This window comes from Bombina bombina, chromosome 5 (genome assembly GCF_027579735.1).
Source record: "Bombina bombina isolate aBomBom1 chromosome 5, aBomBom1.pri, whole genome shotgun sequence".
Taxonomy (NCBI): Eukaryota; Metazoa; Chordata; class Amphibia; order Anura; family Bombinatoridae; genus Bombina; species Bombina bombina.
In genome coordinates this window covers 721,338,662-721,359,592 of record NC_069503.1, presented here as the reverse complement: position 1 = coordinate 721,359,592, position 20,931 = coordinate 721,338,662, and the positions used below count along the sequence as shown (strand labels likewise).

Genomic DNA, 20,931 nt, shown 5'->3' with positions numbered 1-20,931 from the left:
TTTCTTCAACACAGGATATCTAAAGAATTGAGCAAATTACATAATAGAAGTAAATTGGAAAGTTGTTTAAAATTACACGCCCTATCTGAATCATGAAAGTTTAATTTTGACTAGACTGTCCCTTTAAAGGGACAGTCTACACTAAAATTGTTGTGGTTTAAAAAGATAGATAATGACTTTCCTACCCATTCCCCAGCTTTGCACAACAAACGCGATATTAATATACTTTATAACATTTAAACCTCTAAAATTCTGCCTGTTTCTAAGCCACTGTAGACAGCCTCTTATGTTTTTTTATTTGCTTTTAACAACAGGAGACTGCAAGTTCATGTGGGCCATATAGATAACAATGTGTTCAAGCCTGTGGAGTTATTTAAGAGTTAGCACAACACAGCACTAAAATGCAAGTCAATAGATAATAAATAAAAAGTAATGTGATCAGGGGGCTGTCAGAAGATGCTTAGATGCAAGTATATTAATATAACAGTGTTGGTTATGCAAAACTGGGGAATGGATAAGGGATTATCTATCTTTTAAAACAATAAAAATTATATTGCATAGTTGCCAACATTTCAAAAAAAAATTCCAGGGACACTTTGCAGCAGAGCAAGCAAGCGGGTTACTGGAGTATTGACGACCTACTGTTCAACTGCTCCGCCCACTCAGTTCTGCAATCAAAACACACCCATTTGAAAGTAATAGTATAATTTATTAGACTTATCCATAGTTTATTATACAGATTACAACACCAAGCTCTTACACCTACCCAGTCTCTGGAACACATTCTGGGCATATGGTTATTTTTACAACACAGCATCAAAATTAGAAAAACAAATAATATGTGAACCCATTCAATAATCATAATATTCCATTAGGAATTAATTATATTTAAATAATACACCATATCTATTTATCATCTATCTATCTGTATATATGTATGTGTGTGTGTGTGTGTGTGTATATATATATATATATATATATATATATATATATATAATATATACAAACAACAAATGTTATGCAAAAGAGATTTTCAGGGACATTTCCAGGGACATACAACAAAATCCAGGGACTGTCCCTGGAAATCAGGGACTGTTGGCAAGTATGTATATTGTAGACTGTCCCTTTAACCATTTTATGAGAGCTATTCTTCTCTTTTAATTTTAAGATACAAACATATTTTATAACGTTAGCATTTTCATCGGGATTTAATAAAATCACCTTTCACTCACGTCAAAATAATATCTACACTTATGCTTTGGATTGTGGATATTCATTCAAGGTTAATCGTCCAAAAAATGTGCAATTATAGTTAAGTCAAAGATTTTAAGGGACTGCCGATCCAGAAGAGGAAAAGTATAAATTTATTTTACTTTTTTAACCAGAGTGCCATAACCCGTCTATAGAAACTGCTGAGCACGATCGTCGCAATAAACTTCTAATCTGTTCCCGCTGCCCGCAAGATAAGATAGAAACTGGTCTGGTATTAGTTGTGAAATGTTTTGTTAGAAATACAATTATTAATAAAGTTTTGGAGGAAAACGTGAGTCAGACAGTACAAGGCTGCTGCCGCGGCTTGTTTCTATGGGAGGGTTTTGCTGATGCTCACGACACTTAAACCCGCCCTTTTCATTTGCCCTTCGTAATAGCTTTGTTGTATATGACAAACTTTATTGAGAAGTTTCGATCAGCACAATCTTGCTCGGCACAACCAACGTGAATATTACTCAAAATATTTTCTTTTGTCTTGCCGTTTCCCTATTCCCTTTGATTATATACACAATATTATTTTTCAAGCGATAACATAGAAACTGAAATATTTTTAGCGCCATACTACAATTTGCCTTGTTTGTCCGACAACGCTCGGATAATTTACAAGCGTCTTTCCTATGCGCGCTCCTTTCTTGAACAGCGGGTGCGCGTGCAAAGATGAGGAAGGGTCTGCGCGTCCTCGCGACCCGGGCAAGTCATGGTTCTACTGTCTTCCTTTGGAAGCGCGCGACAGAGTCACGCACCACGTGCACTAGAGGTGAGAAGTGACAAGGAAATTGCAGATGGCCGTTTGTTATTGTTAGATATATAGATACACTACGTATTTCTGCACTCATATAGACGATTACTACATTTATTCATAGCAATTGCCTATTTGCAGCTTTACTGATATATGTTCTGTTACTGTACCTGTTTTTTCCCTCAGTTAAAAGTAAATGACACACAGAAAAACATTGGTATCTTCTTATTTATGTATGTAAATCATATTGTAATTTTGAAGCATGAGGCTAGATACTAAGACAAGACTTTCTAACTGCAAATACATTTTCATAGTGTGTAGTACTTTGCATATCATGGAACATGCCCCAAAGAAATTATAAGTGACTGTGAAATATAAATGATTCTGCCTACAGTCTGTACTGCCTGAATAGTTTATTGAAGCTGTAGACCTTTGCTGAGAATAAGTGCCACGTGGAGATACTAACAGTTTGTTTCACAATTGCATATCTATAGTGTGAACTGGAGAACATAAGATAAATACTGTGTCATACTGTCTGTGTGTAAATTGCAGATCTGAGAAAAAAGTTGAAAGAAAATATCAATTGATGAGACTTTAACCCTTTAAGGACACAGCTTTCTGTTTGCTCAATTGTTTTATGACGGAAAAATTCCGTCATATGTCCTTATTTAAAGGGATACTAAAATGTAAACATTTTCTTTTAAGCATTTAATGGTCGATCTGAAGCTGCATGTTCAGAGTGCTACTATTCCACTACCCACTTTTCTTGATGGAATGGAATTTTGAAGACTCACTAAAAAATGAGTTGCTAGAAAAAGCAACAGGAAAGAGTGCCCCCCCCCCCCCACACAGATATTAAAGTGGTTACTATTTATTATTTGCCAAAGTGTTACAAAATAACTTGACTCTATAAACTTTATTAACAGAATCAATACACTATTAAAAACACTTCAACTCTACAATGACTGAGAGTTGAAAAGTGTGTTGAAGTGCAACCATTCACTATAAACAGAGCGATAACCAATATAATTATACTGTTTTGATTCTCTGACCAAGGAAACAATATGAGGTTAAAGGGATAGTAAGCCCAACATTTTTCTTTTATGATTCAGATAGAACATACAATTTTAAACAACTTTCCAAATTACTTCTATTAAATTTGCTTCATTCTCTTGCTATACATTGCTGAAGGAACAGCATTGCACAACTGGCAGCTAGCTGAACACATCTAGTTAGCCAATCACAAGAGACAAATGTGTGCAGGCACCAATTAGCAGCAACTCCCACTAGTGTATGATATGTGCGTATTCTTTTTCAACAAGAGATACTAAGAGAACGAAGAACATTTGAAAATAGAAGTGAATTTCAAATTGTCTTAAAATGACATGCTCTATCTGAATCATGCAAGTTTAATTTTGACTTTCCTATCCCTTTAACAGTTGAACTACGTCCCCTCTATAATAGGCAAAGGTGGTTGTGTTGCCCCTTTGTGGAAAGAATAAGAATGCAGGTGCAATTATGTTGAATCACATATTGGCATAATAACCAAATACAGATAATAATTATCAAACATGTCTTAGGAGGGCACTAAACTAACCCTAAGATACCTAGAAATGTATACAAAAATATCCAGAAGACTACATACCGGTATTTTTGTAATACAGAAAGAATTTTTTGCGAGATTAAAAAAGTGTATATGTTAGTACAAGTCAATATAGATTCTAAAAATATAAAAACCTGGACGTCTCCCTTAAACCTTAAATTCTGTTAGAATATAAAACAAAGGGTATATATTACCCGTATAATAAATAATTGATGCACCAAAAAATATTCTATTATCTCTGTGCAAAGCAAGCAAGACAATATATCAGACCAAATCGATCTCGATTAAAAACAACATAAACCACCATGACTGCGATGTTGGATAGTTATAGAACAAACAGTCGTAGTGTGTTTTGGAAGACTCGATTTAACATTTATCCGTATTTGCATATATAGCAATTCAAGTTATTTCTTCTGAGAGACAGGACAAAATTTACAAACACATACAGGAGGAATTGAGGGCCCTATTCCCGTGGGAACTTACAATCTAGAAGCGTAGGAGGTTGAGAAACAGGAGGTGAGGACTGCAAGATTGAGAAAGATGTTAATGCAGAGTTAGATGAGGGAAATGTCGTTAGGTAAGAGAAATATTGAGTTGGGCGGTAGGCTTCTCTGAACAGAAAATTCTTCAGAGAGCATTTAAAGGAAGAAAGATTAGAGCAAAGCCTGACAGCACGAGGGAGAGTGTTCCAGAGGGTAGGTGCTGCACGACAGAAGTCCTGCAGTCTAGCATGAGAGGAGGTGATAGTCGCAGATGCAAGGAGCAGGTCATTGTTGGATCTTAGTGGGCGGGCTGGAGTATACTTGTTGATTAGAGAGGATAGGTAGAGGGGAGCGGTATTGGTGAGCGCTTTGTATGCAAGGGTGAGAATTTTGAATTTAATTCTGCTGTGAATGGGGAGCCAATTAAGAGACTCGGAGAGAGGTGCAGCAGATACAGAGCGACGGGAAAGGTGGATCAGCCTGGCAAAGGCATTTAGGATGGATTGAAGGGGGGAGAGGCGGAAAAAGAAGAAGGCCAGTAAGTAGGTTATTGCAGTAGTCAAGTTGGGAAATAACAAGGGAGTGCATTATTTGCTTTGTGGTGTTAGATCACAGAAAAGGTTGAATCTTGGAAATATTGCGTAGATGGTTGCGGCAGGATGTAGAAAGCGACTGGATATTGGGGGCAAAGGATAGATTTGAGTCAAGTGTAACTCCAAGGCTGCGGACTTGGGGCATTGGGGAAATGATGAGTGGGTCTGTTTCTCTAGAAAAAAGTTGCTTGAGAGGTGACATGATTACTTTATATAAATATATTCAAGGCCCATATACAGAGATGCCAGAAGCTCTGTTTACTCAAATAAAATTGTTTGTGACAAGAGGTCACAATTTAAGGCTAGAAGAAAGGAGATTTAATTTACTGCAACGGAAACGTTTTTTCACTGTAAGAGCAATAACATTGTGGAACTCATTACCAAAGGAGGTAGTGAATGCCAATACCTTAGTTTAGATACATTTCTGTCTAGAAACAAAATTCAGGGATATGATTGCTTGTGTTCAATGGGTCACCTTTTAATGGGATTAATTGTAAGCTTAACTGGAGGTTTTTTTTTGTAAGTATATTAGATTTGTATAGGTCTTCGGTCTTTTTTTAAACCTTATCTACTATGTTACTATGTTTAGCAGCCCAACTGAGTAAAAGTGATACCTGTGAAAAAAGAGCTATCATGCAAATAAAAATATACAGAATAATGTGAACTTATTTGTTGACTCCAATCACATTGTGGAATGTGGTATTGATTTAATACTGATACTGAGATACATTTAAAATGTCTAAATCTTTAGTGAATTTATTGCTTAATAAACATTTGTTGGTTCCTATAAAATGGGGTAAGCACACAGTTACAGATAGGCTCAGGGGCCATAATTCAATGCAGCTCATGAGTAGGACACCCCAGTGAGACAATCAAGAGAGACACAAACAGATTACAGTTATAGGCTATGTCTTGCTCAGGCCTAGTGCATGAGTCTGTTTTTAAACCCCCCCCCCCCCCCTCTTGTAGAGCCTGTACAATAGCTGGTTTAAAGGGTCATGAAACCGAAAAATGTTCTTTCATGATTCAGATAAAGCATGTTATCTTAAACAACTTTCTGATTTACTATTTATTATAAAATTTGCTTCATTCTCTCGTTATCATTTGTTGGAGGAGCAGCAATGCACTACTGGGAGCTAGCTGAACACAATAGTGAACCAGTGAAAAGAGGCGTTTGTGCTCAGCCACCAATCAGCAGCTAGCTCCTGAGCCTACCTAGATATCCTTTTCAATTAAATATACCAAGAGAATTAAGCAAATTAGATAATACAAGAACATTGGAAAGTTGTTTAAAATCACACAATCTGTCTGGATCATGAAAGAATATGTTTGTCTTCTTGTCCCATTTATTCTAGTTGTACTTGCATATAGCCTATTGAGTTTCACAGAGCATATGTTTCAGTTTTTCCGCAAAGAGACTACCAGTAATGTCTCTACTTGAATATAAACAATGCAGGATAATGACCAGGAGTAACAACAAGGTATAAATAAAAATATGTCAAAACTTGACTAGATGACAGGCTTCATAAGGTAGGAAAAGTACAGTGAGTACAGCTGAGTTGTCAGTACATAGGCAGAACTGTTTCTGTTTTCACTTTGCATTGTGTTGAAACCAAATGAAATTATTTAAAGGGATACTAAACCCACATTATTTTCTTTTATGTTTCAGATAGAGCATTAAAGATAGCAATAGAACAAAGAACAATTTATAATAAAAGTAAATTAGAAAGTTATTTAAAATTGCATGCTCTATCTGAATCGTGAAAGAACAAATTTGGGTTTAGTGTCCCTTTAAATTAAAGACTGATTCGAACCAGCTTCTTCTAACTACAGAGCCCCGGACCGTCTCATCAGTGGGAACAGCCGACCACTTGGCCTAAAGCAAATCTCCGCAGTACTACACTAAACACCTATTAGGTCCCAGCTTCCACATCTCCCACGGCCTAAAGTTCCCTATTCAAACAAGATACCTGTACATTGTCACTACTAAGGTCCCTAATTTATGTTTGCTGCATCGCACCTAGAGCCCCGGCCCATCACTCTTTGAGTGCCCTGCATTATTTGGGCTTGCTCCCCTAATACACCTCACTGAGGGACAGCTATACTTGCCGACCCAGCTACATAGGAATCTCATCTCCTGATCGGGACATTGCGCTCCTTGGGGTACCTGCAGGTAGTAGGCCAATTACCCCTCCAACCACAAACCTTTGAGCCCCACTGGGTTCACTACTTTTATTCTCTACCCAGCTCACATCCACAGAGGGGCCCTGCACATCCCCACTCCGAAAAGACCGAGACTCTGGGCTCAAACATACCCCTAATTTGCGTTCTGTTTGTTTTCACCTGGGCTTCCTGAAAGCGCCCATATACAGTAACACTCCCTGGGAGACTTTGGGGGGACTTTCTGGGTTGTTGCCCATGCTCCACTAGCAGACTCGGCCACTACCCCTAGATCTCTAAGCAGTGGCTCCTGGCCGGGCCTTCCTAATCCCAGACTAACCCTTGTATCCCACTCTCTGCGCCCTAACTGCTGCTACGCCAGCTTAAGTGTCCTTGAGCAGTTATTATAATTTTCTACCCAAACACCTCCTGGAAATTATCTAGAGGCCTGTATCTGTCTCTTGGCTGCTGCGTCAGCTTTTGTGTCTCTGTGGCCCTGAACCCAGAGTGTAATAATATAGCTGTGTCCTCCTTCATTCTGTTTGTACCATTGCGGTAAGATTTGGTTATATAGCATTAGCTCAACTTTTAACCATAGTTGTACCTACTGTAAACCAGCATAGTATTATCATATATATTGATTATACTGTCTAGCTTAATTTCCTTTTTCTGTGGTTTGCTGACCAGGGACCCCTAGCCGGCCCTCCCTTTCCGACTCTGCTTGTCTGCATTGGACTCCTCCCCTTTCCCCTTCCTTTGGGTCCTATCCTCTGTTCCCGGGCTGGGTGGGGGTCTGTGGGGAATCTCCTTAGTGTCAGGTTCTACCCTGGCATGGGGTATAAGGGTCAATCTTGTTAACCTGTGCCCGGGCAGGGTCTCGCTGGCCCTTGCTCCTCTGTGGTGGCTTCCTCTGACATATTTTAAGCAGGAGGACTTCTGGTCTTCAGTTTGACCGCCGTCATGGAGGTGTAGGGGTAGGGGAGGACCTCTCGGCCCTACTCTATAAGCTAATGGCCATTATCTTCTCTTTAGTGTATTTAATGTATTCACCTGAGATATAATCATTTGGTGCCTTTACAGTCCTATCTAACCTGCATTTCCATCTAATTGCTTCTTTACTCCTCTCCCGTAACTGAAAATGCCTCATACTTCCAGAAGACATCCTAAACCTCCTGGTCCGGTCAAAAAAATGGTTCTGGACCATTTCACTCAACCGCACATAGAGCCTGAGGAAGATTCAAATGATGGGCTAAGTGAGTCAGAGTCCTTAGAGGACGGATCCCAACCTGAAGCCGCTCCACCTTCCCGATCGAACGCTTCATTACGGAAGATACTCTAAAAAAAATGTTTGCTCGTCAAACACGCTCCATAAAAGCTCAAAAAGGATATCTCAGACATAGGAGACAGGGGAGACTCCCTCGAGAGAAAGCATGATGACATCACTACGGATCAGTCGAACCTCTTGGCGAATTCTAAAGCACTATCGGACCAATTGAGCCAACTTGAATTTAAACTTGCCGATGTCGAAGACCGTGCCCGAAGGAACAATATCAGATTCCAAGGGATACCAGAAGACATTGCACCCACAGAGTTACAGAACTACCTGACGGAGCTTTTTGGAGATCTGCTGGGCCCTACCGCGGGCCTGACCACCACTATGGAAAGAGCCCACAGAGCTCTGCACCCAAGTTCAGTTTCACAGGAGAAATCAAGAGATGTCATAGTCTGTTTCCACAGCTTTCTCTTTAAGGACAAGCTCATGCAGGCTGCCTTTCGTAAACCACAATTGGCAGAGAAATTCCAAGATATCCAGTTGTTGCCTGACTTGTCGGCACACACATTACAGAACAGAAGACAGTACCAGCCAGTCACAATGGCGCTCAGAAGGGCAGGCATTAAATATAGATGGGGTTACCCGGCCAAGCTGATAATCTCAAGGGACAACCAGACACATGCAGTGTCCTCGCTGGCTCATGGAACCACCTTGCTTGCACAATGGGGACTCACAAACGACAGCCAGCTTATCCCTGCTAAGGCGAAACTGAGAGCCACGGCTCCTGAATGGCCTATCAAAGATCAGCGGCCAAAGAGGCAGAAGACACAGCAGATGCAGGACTCCCAAAGACCTCTTGCACTTCCTCCTTGATAATAAGGCACTAACAGAAGACAACTTTATCTCCCTCCATCAAGCCTCTTTGCCCCTGCCAGCCTAGACAGACAGCTTCTTAGGAACAAGAGGGTAACCAAGCTAGGCTTGACTGGATAAGGGCCCCAATATTTATGGTGAACTGACTATGTTTACACCGATTTTGTCTATTTTAGTCTGTTTCAGTTACAATATGGGTCCAACACGGCACAGGTTAATTGTTTCTAGTCTGGATGGTGGGATACTAAAACTTTTGCCATTTGTAGATTCATTCCACTGTTCTTTATTGTTGTTATTTATATGCTGTTATGTCTAAACACAATTCTCAGGTTGACTACACCGAACAGACTCTCACATGACTTTTTTTTTTTTACATGGAGTGGGGCTGGCAACTTTGGCCCTCACTATTAATACTCCTTTCTTAGCTCTCCCCCCCCCACATAGGTAGCCCATGGCAGAGTTCCACATAGGAGGACTATTTCCAGCTCACCCCTCAATACAGCACCTACAACTTACAACCTAGTTTGACGCTCCTCCCAATCTCTACCCCCTCCACTTAAAGATGGCAAACCACCTTAGATTCCTCACTCACAATGTAAGGGGCCTTAACTCCCCTTTTAAGAGGAGCCTCCTGACCCGTGAACTCAAATTCCACAACCCAAACATAGTCTTTCTACAGGAGACTCATTGGTTCCACTCCCGTTCCTACAGGGTTCTAGAAAACTTCCCTTTCACTAAGAAGGCCAGAGGCACAGCAATATTATTGCACAATAGAGTTGCTTATGAATGGATACAAGTACTCAAAGACCCACAGACCAGATACACCATTCTGGTTTGCAGATTAGACCATGTGCTCCATACACTGGTCTCTATATACTTGCCCAATTCTCATCAGCCTACATGCCTCCGTAAGGTTCTCCAGACAATCGACAAATACAAACGGGGAAGGGTCTTGTTGGTGGGCGACTTCAATATGACGTGGGACCCTAAGCTGGACCGTAAGACTGAGAGTGTAGACAGAGGCAACCCTCAAGCGATCCACACCTCTGATCAGTTTCAGACCATAGTGATACATAATGGTTATTTTGACGTCTGGAGGTCTTTGCACTTTATAGAGAGAGATTACGCCCACTACTCACACAAAGCATATGCCCGATTAGACCATATCTTTTGTCAGGTGGGGACCCTAGATTTAATTTCTCGTTCAGATATTTTTCTCAGCTTCTGGTCAGACCACGACTTAGTCACAGTCGATTTATACCCCTCCGACAAACCACCACCCAGAATTAATTGGTGTCTCCCGCGACATATTCTGGCAGACATCCAATTCAGGAAAGAACTGAGACGAGACTTGACTGAACTGCTTGGACGGAATGACAACGGGCAGACTTCAGACAACATCCTTAGGGTGCTATCGAAGCGACGTTTAGGGGCCTTATTATTCGCAAACAGTGTCATCTGAGAAAACTAGCTGGCCATACACTGGCACAGGCGCACACTAAGCTGAGGACTTTAGAATCCACCAAGGGAAAGAGGGCCGACACCATGCTAGCTAATAAACTGCGACACAAACACAGTGCTTCCCGCATACCCCTAATTCGGCACAATAACAAAACACATAAGAAACCATCCCTGATAGGTGAAAGTTTTGCTGACTTTTATTCTAAACTATATAATATAGAAAATGTGGAGAACCCAACACCCGCCTCTGTCCATTATATCAGGCTATACCTGTCCACTTTGAATCTTCCTACACTCACAGTAGAGCAACCAGAATCATTCACAGCCCCACTCTCACTGCTGGAAGTTAAACAAATAAAATGCCTAAAACCTTTTAAGGCCCCCGGGCCAGATGGATTCACTGCCCAATTTTACAAGATATATACCCATTAACTCTCCTCATACTTGCTCAGATTCTTTGATTTGGCGGGAAAAAATGGCATTCTCAGAGAGGAGTTTCTGGAGACTGCCGTTGTCACGTTGCCCAAGCTGGATAAGGACCCCTCTCTCTTCTCTAGCTACAGGCCTATCTCCCTCATCAATGTCAACGATAAAATCTACTCTAAAATACTAGCCAACCGCATTGGTAAGCTATTGCCGGCCTTGATCGGCCCTAACCAGGTGGGATTAATCCATAATCGCGAGGGGCCGGACAATACAAGGCGCCTCATTAACATTGCGTACGAGTCCACTAGGATGAACAAGCCTTTCTCGGTCATCTCTTTGGATGCCGAGAAGTTGTTCAATCGGGTTCACTGGGCCTATCTATGGGAAACACTCAGAGCTTTTCATTTCCCCCCGCAACCTGCATGGCTATCCAAGCTCTATATTCTGCCCCGACTGCTACTGTCAGGGGTTTAGGCTTCCAGTCATCTCCCTTTCACATCTCGAATGGTACTAGGCAGGGGTGCCCACTTTCCCCCTTACTGTTCGCTCTAGCAGTTGAACCTTTGGTACCGGGTATTAGGTTGTCAGGCATTATGCAGAAAATCGCACTGTTTGCAGACGACATTACTATATTCACAGCTGAACCCATTAGAGCCATACCTAGACTCTTGGATATCCTAAAGACATTTGGGGACCTCTCCTTCTACAAGCTCAATGTGCTCAAGACTGAAATTTATTGGTGGGGATACCCACAAGACTACATCCTTAAACTGAAGGATCAATTTAACTTCAAGTGGACAAATGAGCAGGTTACTCACTTAGGCTTGAGGATATCCAATAGTGTAGCACAAATGGTAAAAGATAATTATCTCCCTCTACTATCGGAATTACGCAACCTAAAATATACATGGGATCACAAGTCTATTTCCTGGATGGGACGAAATTGCTTTAAATGTCCTTTCTCCCTAAACTCCCCTCTCTTTTCCATTGTCTTCCGATCAGAGTCCCCATGCATCTCCTGTCACAATTTCAGAGCGAGATAACAAAGTTCATTTGGCAGGGTAAGACTCCCCGAATTGCCCATAAAACCCTGCAGCTCCCCATTCATCTGGGAGGACTAGCCTCCCCCTCAGTTGTTAAATATTACGAGTGTGCTATGCTCACACATATTTCCCAATGGGGAGTACCCCAATCTTGTGACAGATGGAGAGAAATTGAGCAGGCCTCTTTACCCTCTAACATTCTTCTTAAAGATGTAATTTGGACCCCACCACACAGTCGCAGAATTCTGGGCATCCGTAATCTGGTTATTCTAGAATGCTTGTCTGTCTGGGACAAGGTTCAACATCGCCAACTAATCGCCCCCCCATCCCTCTCCCATCACCTCGGTAGCAGGCCTGTTTATGGGACTGGTGGAAACTCACCCTAATATCTGGGCTCGGCTGGAGATTAGGCAAGTTTCGGATTTTTGGTCTGTCTCACAACCAGATGGATTCATAGACATAGCTAATTTAGAACCACATGCAGACATCCCTCCAATTCTCTTCTTTGAAGTACTCTGGAAAAGCTGGGGTTTTCTCCCTTCTTCCTCTCACCCCTTGGGAGTCCATCTGGTACGGGGGGCGCAGGCTTGTTAAGCCACTAACGACTCACTACAATTTACTAGAGGGAACATTACTGCCTAAACTAGTTCTGCATCTGACTAGTGGGACACTCTTCTACACACCCACACTCCCACTGACTCTTGGCAAAAGGCCATCTTACTGACAAAAAAGACCCTACACTGTGTGACAATGTTCAAAACTATAAAGGTATCTCTCACTGGTACCTTGTCCCCACCCAATTGTCTAAAATGTACCCAGGATCTTCGCCCCTCTGCTGGAGAGGCTGTGGCCTTCAGGGTAATCTGTTGCACATTTGGTGGGAGTGCCCCAAAATCAAACCCCTTTGGGAACTAGGACTTCGTACCCTTACTGACTTTGGAATCAGGATACCTGGTGGTCCGACCTCTGCCCTTCTCCACATGGGCTTCTATAACATGCCCAAACACCAAGACCTACTTTGTGTGTATTTAATGTCCTCTATCAAAACCAATATAGCAAGGGCTTGGAAAAGGGAACCCCCACCCCAAGTGGGAAGAGATTGTAAATACAATGGCTTTTCTGTATACTATGGAAAAGGCCATATATCTTGACCTAAACAAATCTGATTTGTTTGAAATGACATGGGCCGGCTGGAAAGATAAGTACGATACCTTATGGCGCCCATCTGCCACGACACAGGACACCCTACCCACTACCTAATAAGCTGCCCGCCTACCCTGCATTACGGACTGTACTATTAGACATGACTGTTGAGATCCGCCCCCCACCCACCCCGTACCATCTACACACGAACCAAGGTGCTGTGCTGAGTAATTGTTGGTTCTCTCATCACTAACTAGTATGACCATTATATTTGACCTAGCACATGTGGAGAACAATTTGATTTGATTTTCATTGTACAATGTATATTCCCTGTAGGACCACTGGGTCTGATACTTTATTGAGTTTGTATTTGCGAAGGGGTTCTGCGAGTCCCCAACTGTTATATCTATTTTCTAAAACCACAAATAAAAATAAATTTAAAAAAAAAAAAATTGCTTTGCGCTACAGTTAATCCACACATTGCAATTGAACTGGTGCTTTAATGTATTTGTCGTATTTAAAATTATATTTGATTTCAAAATGGCCTGCAGAAAATTTTTCAGAAAATCTCAACGCAGAAAGTGAACGCCATTCTACAATTACGTCAAGAGTGAGATAATTCTCATTGAAAGGCAGACTTAAAAATCCTACTGTGGCAAAAAAGGAAAAAAATACACAGTGCTCAAAAATGATTTATTGCCTATATTTTAAAGGAAGGAAACAAATACACAATTGACGAGACTTATTTGTTTTCCTTTATATGCATTTCTCTGAGTATATCTACTTTTAATTCGTTCATGCACTTATTCCAAAATCAGAGCTTTTCCCTGTCCACCTTCTTTAATCAGTCAGTATATTATTTTGTACATATATATAAATAATTAAAATGTATTTATTTTAACTTCAGATTTCAGCCTCTCTGCATCTGCAGCTCAAAGAGACTCCAGCAAGATATTTTCATCGGTGCGAAAGAAGCTGTATTTTGATACTCATGCAGTTGTACAATTTCTGGAAGCTAGTGGTAATTATAGCCATTCATACAATTAATGTTTTTTTTTGTTTTTATTCAGCAGCCCAACTGATATAAGGCACATTATACACTAAATAAATGCAAGATAGAATGATGCATTCAAAGGAAAGATTAGTCTGAGAATAACATGTTTTAATACAGACAAAATAAGTGTAAAGTTATAGGGCTAGATTACAAGTGGACTGATAATTTATCACGTGCCCGCAAACGGGCAAATTTCCTTTTTTTTAGGCACACGATAAATAACCAGTCATTATAAGTGACTGGTTATTGCTACCACAAGCTCACGGTAGTGATTAGCGCTTATAGAAATTAACCAAAGATCTCTGGTTAATTTTAGAAATGTCTACCAAATGCCCCCAAAATCAAGTGTTAGTTTTCCTAGAGAGAGAGAGAGAGAGAGAGAGAGAGAGAGATCATTTTATATTACCATTATATTGGTGGTTTCCTAAATCTTCACACAAGTGTTTTGGATAACTTGTATCCACAATAAAACCATCCTTAAATAATGCCAACTCCCCTTTATATTCTTGTCATTTTAAAAAAGGATAGTTGTTTTTGTATGTTCTGCTTCGTAGATATAAATGGGCAACTTTCTAAATGATTTCAGTTAAAGGGACGCAATACTGAAGTAAATATACTATACTTTTAATGCTTACCTTTACATTCCTGCAAATGAAATCCATTCTGTTTAATGTATTATCTCCATAATATTTTTGCTGGTTTTTGTTCTTGTTTAGGCTTCACAAGTCAGCAGTCAGAGATCATTGTATCATCATTGCAGAACACAATTAACACCAATATGGACCTGATATACCAGGACATGGTTACCAAAGTCCAGCAGGTTTGTTACATAGACTCTGAAATAAATTAGCTGCTATTACATGGTATAGTCATTAAAATATTTATAGCTTATTGAAAGTAAAAAGTATTACCAGGACGGGATATTTAGTTACTAAAATGGGAGCTTAATTACAGCTGTTGGCAGTTCCCCCAAGCTTTATTAGCATTAAATGAGTAACAACAATCCAATGACTAGATGCAATGTGACCCAGTTGATAGTGACAGTTGTACTCCAATATTACAGAACAGTTGCTTTCAATAGAGAATTGTAAGCCATTGTACTAAAGCCATTCAAAGTCTGAACAGTGCACATGGAATAACATAGATGACATATTATCTTTCTATCTATGATAATGACTGCTGGAGATGTGCTTGTTTGATATTTTGGTCCTGAAATATCAAATGAAAATAAAACCAAATAGAAATCATGCATGATGTAACACACACAAACTATTAAATCCCTTGATTGCCAGTAACATATAACAGTGATTTAACTTTTTTGTTACAAATAGCACATGCACACAGAACAGGCATCTAACCCCTTGATTGGCAGAAATAATGTGAAGCAGTTGATAGGCAGAAATGCATGTGTTGCTTTAATATTGCCCCTTGATTTCCCTGTAAATATTAGAGGTGCTAATCTGTTGATTGCCAGAATCACACACTGATAATCAAGGGGCTAAGCGACTGTTATGTGCATTAGGGACATAACCCTTTAATTGCCCATAATACACACATCAGTCATTTAATCCCTTGATTGCCCTTTAACATTGGTTTGGCATTCTGGCACTAGTGTGCAGTATGCAAACTTACTTTCAAATAGCTTTATGCATATAAATAAAGGGAAAAGAATTATGGGTAAGAACACTGAACCTGACTTGTGTGGATATTTAGCTACAGGGCAGAGATCACAAGCTACTAACTCAAGAGATGAGGAGCTGGACCTCTTTAGAATGTAGCTTTTCTATCCAGGACAGAATTTAAGGGTAAGTTCTGGGTGAAACAGCCAGTGTTCTAGGTGCCATTATTTTTAGGTGCTTATCATATCACATTTTTTATGTTAACATAACCTGAAAGTATCGTAAAATGTTTCTGTATTTTGATTTGGAATTTATGTTTCTAATTTTAGGAGATCAGCCTCCAGCAGGTCATGTCCCAGATAGCATCTGTGAAGAAGGATATGATCATTCTGGAAAAGAGTGAATTTTCAGCTCTGAGAACGGAAAATGAGGTATTTGATTCTATAAGAAAATCAAGAGAAAGAAATAGAGATAAGATATTGCATCATAATAATGAGTAGGACATTGTGCACTGTTTTGTTGTTAGGAATGAGTGCTTTTCACTGGTGTAATTAGCTCCTTTTCTTAAAGTAATGGTGTAAATTTCGATTTTGTCTTGTTTTAAGCAGTCCTCATATCAGTAGAAGAAATTATTTTAATAAAATCACCAGTGATTGGCCTTTGCATTTTTAATAACTTTGAAGATAAATTATAGCACCATTAAAATGTTGGTTACAGGAAGTTTTTGTACGTTTGATATGTTCAGTTACTTAAAACTACTTCATCTTGCATAGAAAAAATGTGCATGTAAACAGGCATGGCTTTGGCAATTTGTGAGTTGGCAGCTGCATGTGCTGGCTTAAAGGGACATGAAACCCTTTTATGATTCCGATAGAGAATACATTTCTAAACAACATTCCAATTTACTTCTATTATTTAATTTGCTTCATTCTTTAGATATCCTTTGTTGAAGAAATAGTAATGCACATGGGTGAGCCAATCACATGAGACATCTATGTGCAGCCACCAATCAGCAGCTACTGGGCCTTTTTATATATGCTTTTCAACAAAGGATATCAAGAGAATGAAGCAAATTAGATACTAGAAATAATTTGGAAAGTTGTTAAAAACTCAAGAAAGAAAAAATCTGGGTTTCATGTCGCTTTAATACAGGAAGTTACAGGCATGCTCCGGGCAGTCATATTTGAGATTAGTTTGGCCAATACTATGAAAGGTAAGCATGGGCTCCACAAAAAGGGGTATCTTTTTGAAAATAAATTTTGTATTAAATATATTTTAAATAGTTGTACATTTTAAAATATGTAACAGGGTTAATCAACCAAATTTGACTGGCATAGTACTGTCCTATTTCATGTATAGGCCACAAAGCTATTTCATGTTGGAGATGAAATGTTGAGTCTTTGTTATCTCATAACAAATGTATTACCTATGGGGGGGGCGTGTCGGAGCAGCGACCAAGATGGCTGCTTTCCTTTACGGCTGAATATAGGAGCAGATAAAACCGCTATTTACTGCTCTGAAATCTTGCAATCTGAGCCACTTTCCAATAACATTTTACAGCCCAGGATTTGCTGAAAAGAACAATATGCTTATGTATACAGATTTCAGCCCGGAAGATCCAAATAGATGTGGTGCGTAGCGGAGGCCTACTGACAGCCTTAGCCTTCATCTAGCCCTCCCCAGTATCCTGCAGACACAGGACGAACAGCTGTATATGCTGCATACTTGCTAATAACCAATACGAGTTATATCTCCTTCCCTATGACATACAAAATGAAGCCTGAAGAACAATTCTTGCTGGCAGCCTTAGACAAGTGGTTGTCGGATCGTTTTAACCTCATGGTAGCACAAATAAAGTGTGCATGGGGAAGTTCTGATACATCTGAGGTGCGAGATTCCGCACAGGAACATTCTATGAAGCATCAGGAGGATATGACTCCTACTAACTTTGTATCACTGACGACAACCAAAAGAGCCAACATCCCAGCAATGGATTCACCCGTTTGGTCAAACAAAGCACTGTTACCTGATGCCGCAGGTGAAACAGATGCAGTGGAGAACGGACCGGGAGGAGCGGTGAGACAGGGAGAGGCTCTGTGCCACCAGAAATGCGGAGATTCGTTGTCTCACATCCCTATCGTAGGGGCCATAGGAGCTTGCAAAGTGAGAGCCGCTGTTTGAGACGCAGCTCATGCCTACCGCTTTTGTTTCAGGACATTGTGCAGCTGGCCGGCCCTTGGCACATTTGAGGATCATTTCTCTTCTTGTTGTTGCCCTTCCCCACAGGTCTGGGGTCATCATAACGGTGGTTATCACATTAAAACAATACAGGACTGGGATTGTGTAGTTATCCCTAACAAGGCTAGAAGAAGCAAGTCTAATTTCGTAAGAGATGCTGGCTATTCTAACTAAACCTCTAGAGATTGACACTTAACCAAACCTACACATTAAAGTACCAACAGCTTTGATATGGGGACAATTACTACATTACTTTATATAGATTCTGTATAAGGGTTATTTAACCCATGCCTAATTTATTCAAAATATAAAATGTGTTTGTCATTACCAAGATCCAGATTATACACTCGGCACAGAACAAAAATGACTGAGAGGACATTGGACCGACTCCCCTCATCTGTCCAGAAAATTGTTTAAACATAACACTGAATCTCTAGAGCAGTGCTTTCCAAACTGTGTGTCGGGACACACTAGTGTGTCGGCAGCAGTGTGTAGGTGTGTCCCTGCTTCAGCACAAATTTTTTTTCTAAATTTTTTTTTTTTTGGGTTTCTGACTTTCTGCCTGCATGCTATGCATATCACATGGTTGACACGTGATTGATACCTAGGGGTCACAGATCATCTTAACCTATTGGTGCAGCTCAGTGGGAACTGAAACTATTCCCATTGGCGGCTTTGGCGGCACATTGGCTCCTGACTGCACGTGTGTCTCTTTAACTGGCTCGTGACTGCACGTGTAGTCAGTGAGTGGGACAGCAGTGTGTTTGCAGCACGGGCACTAGCCAGTCAGACTCGCAGAGCTCTGAGGGCGGCAGCTTAAATGCTGAGCTGAAGTCAGAAGTCAGTGGGGTTTTTTTTTTGCAGCTAGCTCCCAGTAGTGCATTGCTGCTGCTGCTCTTGATATATGGATAGGAAGTGGAAGCTTAAAATGCTTGATGATGAAATGCGAGTGTCTTTATCTAATATTCCACCAAATATTCAGAAATTGTGTTCATCCCATCAACCTTATACATCCCATTAAAATAGTAAGTAGCTATTGGTGTTATTAAACTTTTTTTTTTTATTCTTGCACATACTTACTGTTACTTGTAAATGCATTTTGTTATTATATAATTTATGTATGTGTCCGTATCTCTTAAAACAAGTTAGTTTAACCTCCTGTTTGCCAGTACAACTGAATTACCGTGTCGCGAAATTATGTAGGTCTAAAAAGTGTGTCACCAACATGAAAAGTTTGGGAAGCTCTGCTCTAGAGTCTATGTTTAATATGCTGCTAATATTTAGACTTGTACTTTTTCAATATGGTTTTTTTTTTTCTGCTTTGTTTTGTTTGTTCTCTTTCCCCTGTTTGGAGTTTTCTTGAAGCTGGAGGTAGTGAATCCTAGTTTCTCTCTTATATAAAGTTAGACCTTCTGACTGTATAATCTCCCTAATTCATAGAGTAGAGAGTGGCTGTCCCATGTCATTTAACAGGCTTCACCACCGTCACTTATGATATATGTATTGGTTCAACAGTGGTCCTTGTATCCTTATCCCTAAACCTTCCCATTGGCATTTGTTATCTTTTTTGTGTGACCCAAGAGAGGCCACTGCTAGTCAGTAAGGGAAATTGATTATTCTCATGATATGCTTATAAGGGATTCTTAATTATATTGTATTTTGAAAATGTGAGGTTTGCTATCAGTTTTAATCTGCCATAGATAATTTATAACAATAATGGTCACTTATATTGTACATTATGTCTGCATTAAGCTTATATAGTGATACCTTTTGCAAAATGACTGTCTATTCATTAATGTGACAATAGAGCATTTGCATGGTCAGGTTACCATAAATTTTGTTACTTGATGTAATCTTAATCCTGTCGCCATATGACGTGACTGATGACTTTTGATGTATGACAACTCTGTATTTAACTATGTTTATAACCTCAATAAAAATGTTATAAAAAAATAAATTACATATAAATAAATGTATTACCTATGGATCAGTCTGTAAGAACAGTGACTTTGAATTCTAGAAACCCTTATAATAAGCATGCAATTAAAGAGACCTTGTTGTGGGAAAATGACATGCTGTAATTTGTTTTTAATTTTTGCTATACTAACAGTTGAACTCTGTTTAACTTCCACAAAGAGGTTAAACACATATACAATGTTCCACTTTAGAGCTACAAGCATTGCATATCTCAATCTGAACACAGTTAAAAAGACACAAACCCCCAAAATTTTCTTTCATGATTCAGATAAAACTTGCAATTTTAAACGGTTCCAATTCTAATTTGCTTTGTTCTCTTGTTATTCTTTGTTGAAATAATACCTGTGTAGGCTCAATGCATTACTGGTAGCTAGCTGTTAATTGGTGGCTGCACATATATAGCTCTTCTCATTGGCACACCCAATAGTGCATTGCTTGTGTAATTATGGCACAAATGGTTGTAAATGCTTCTCTGGGATCCCCTTTGTTCAGAAATAGCAGACATTTATGGCTTTGGCTGAGAGTGGCCCTCTCAGCATCGGTGTGCCAAAAAGGTATTGCAGTGATGCCTCAATATCACGGCATCACGGGTACGTTGTTGGTCTTTAACGACCAGTTTGTGTATGACGTACCCTTAGTTTTCATAGGTAAATTATTAAAAAAAAGGGTTCTATTTCTGTTTAACCCTTTCCTGACAGAGCTAATTTGTCTAAACAAATTGAAATCAAGCAATTGTTCATGCGATTGCGTGATTTCAATGATGTGATCGGGGTCAGAGGGGAGTGCCTTTGACGCTTGACATGCCCTCCAGCCAGCGATCCCATTTACCAAGCCGCTATGGCTTCAGGACAGCCAAGCGGCTAGGAAGTTCCATGCCATCCTAATGGTGCTAAAGCATAGTGCAGTTAGGATGCCATGGAACGTCCCAACGGCAGGAAAGGGTTAAGCGGAGTGATAGCAAAAATGCTAACACAT

The 20,931-nt window shown here is 40.0% G+C and overlaps 1 protein-coding gene across 2 annotated transcripts in view; it reads left to right on the top strand.

Moving 5' to 3' along the window:
* The first annotated feature begins 1,620 nt into the window (after positions 1-1,620).
* The window catches only part of MCUR1 (mitochondrial calcium uniporter regulator 1), a 73,051-nt gene continuing 53,740 nt past the window's right edge, over positions 1,621-20,931 (top strand). Inside the window, exons 1-4 of one of the 2 annotated variants that reach the window (XM_053714759.1) lie at positions 1,621-2,029; positions 13,976-14,089; positions 14,839-14,942; positions 16,071-16,172. In XM_053714759.1, the coding sequence (XP_053570734.1) occupies positions 1,930-2,029; positions 13,976-14,089; positions 14,839-14,942; positions 16,071-16,172 (420 nt within the window). In that variant the 5' untranslated portion in view covers positions 1,621-1,929. The remainder of the gene's footprint in view (positions 2,030-13,975; positions 14,090-14,838; positions 14,943-16,070; positions 16,173-20,931) is intronic. The other variant, XM_053714760.1, reaches the window with a different exon arrangement.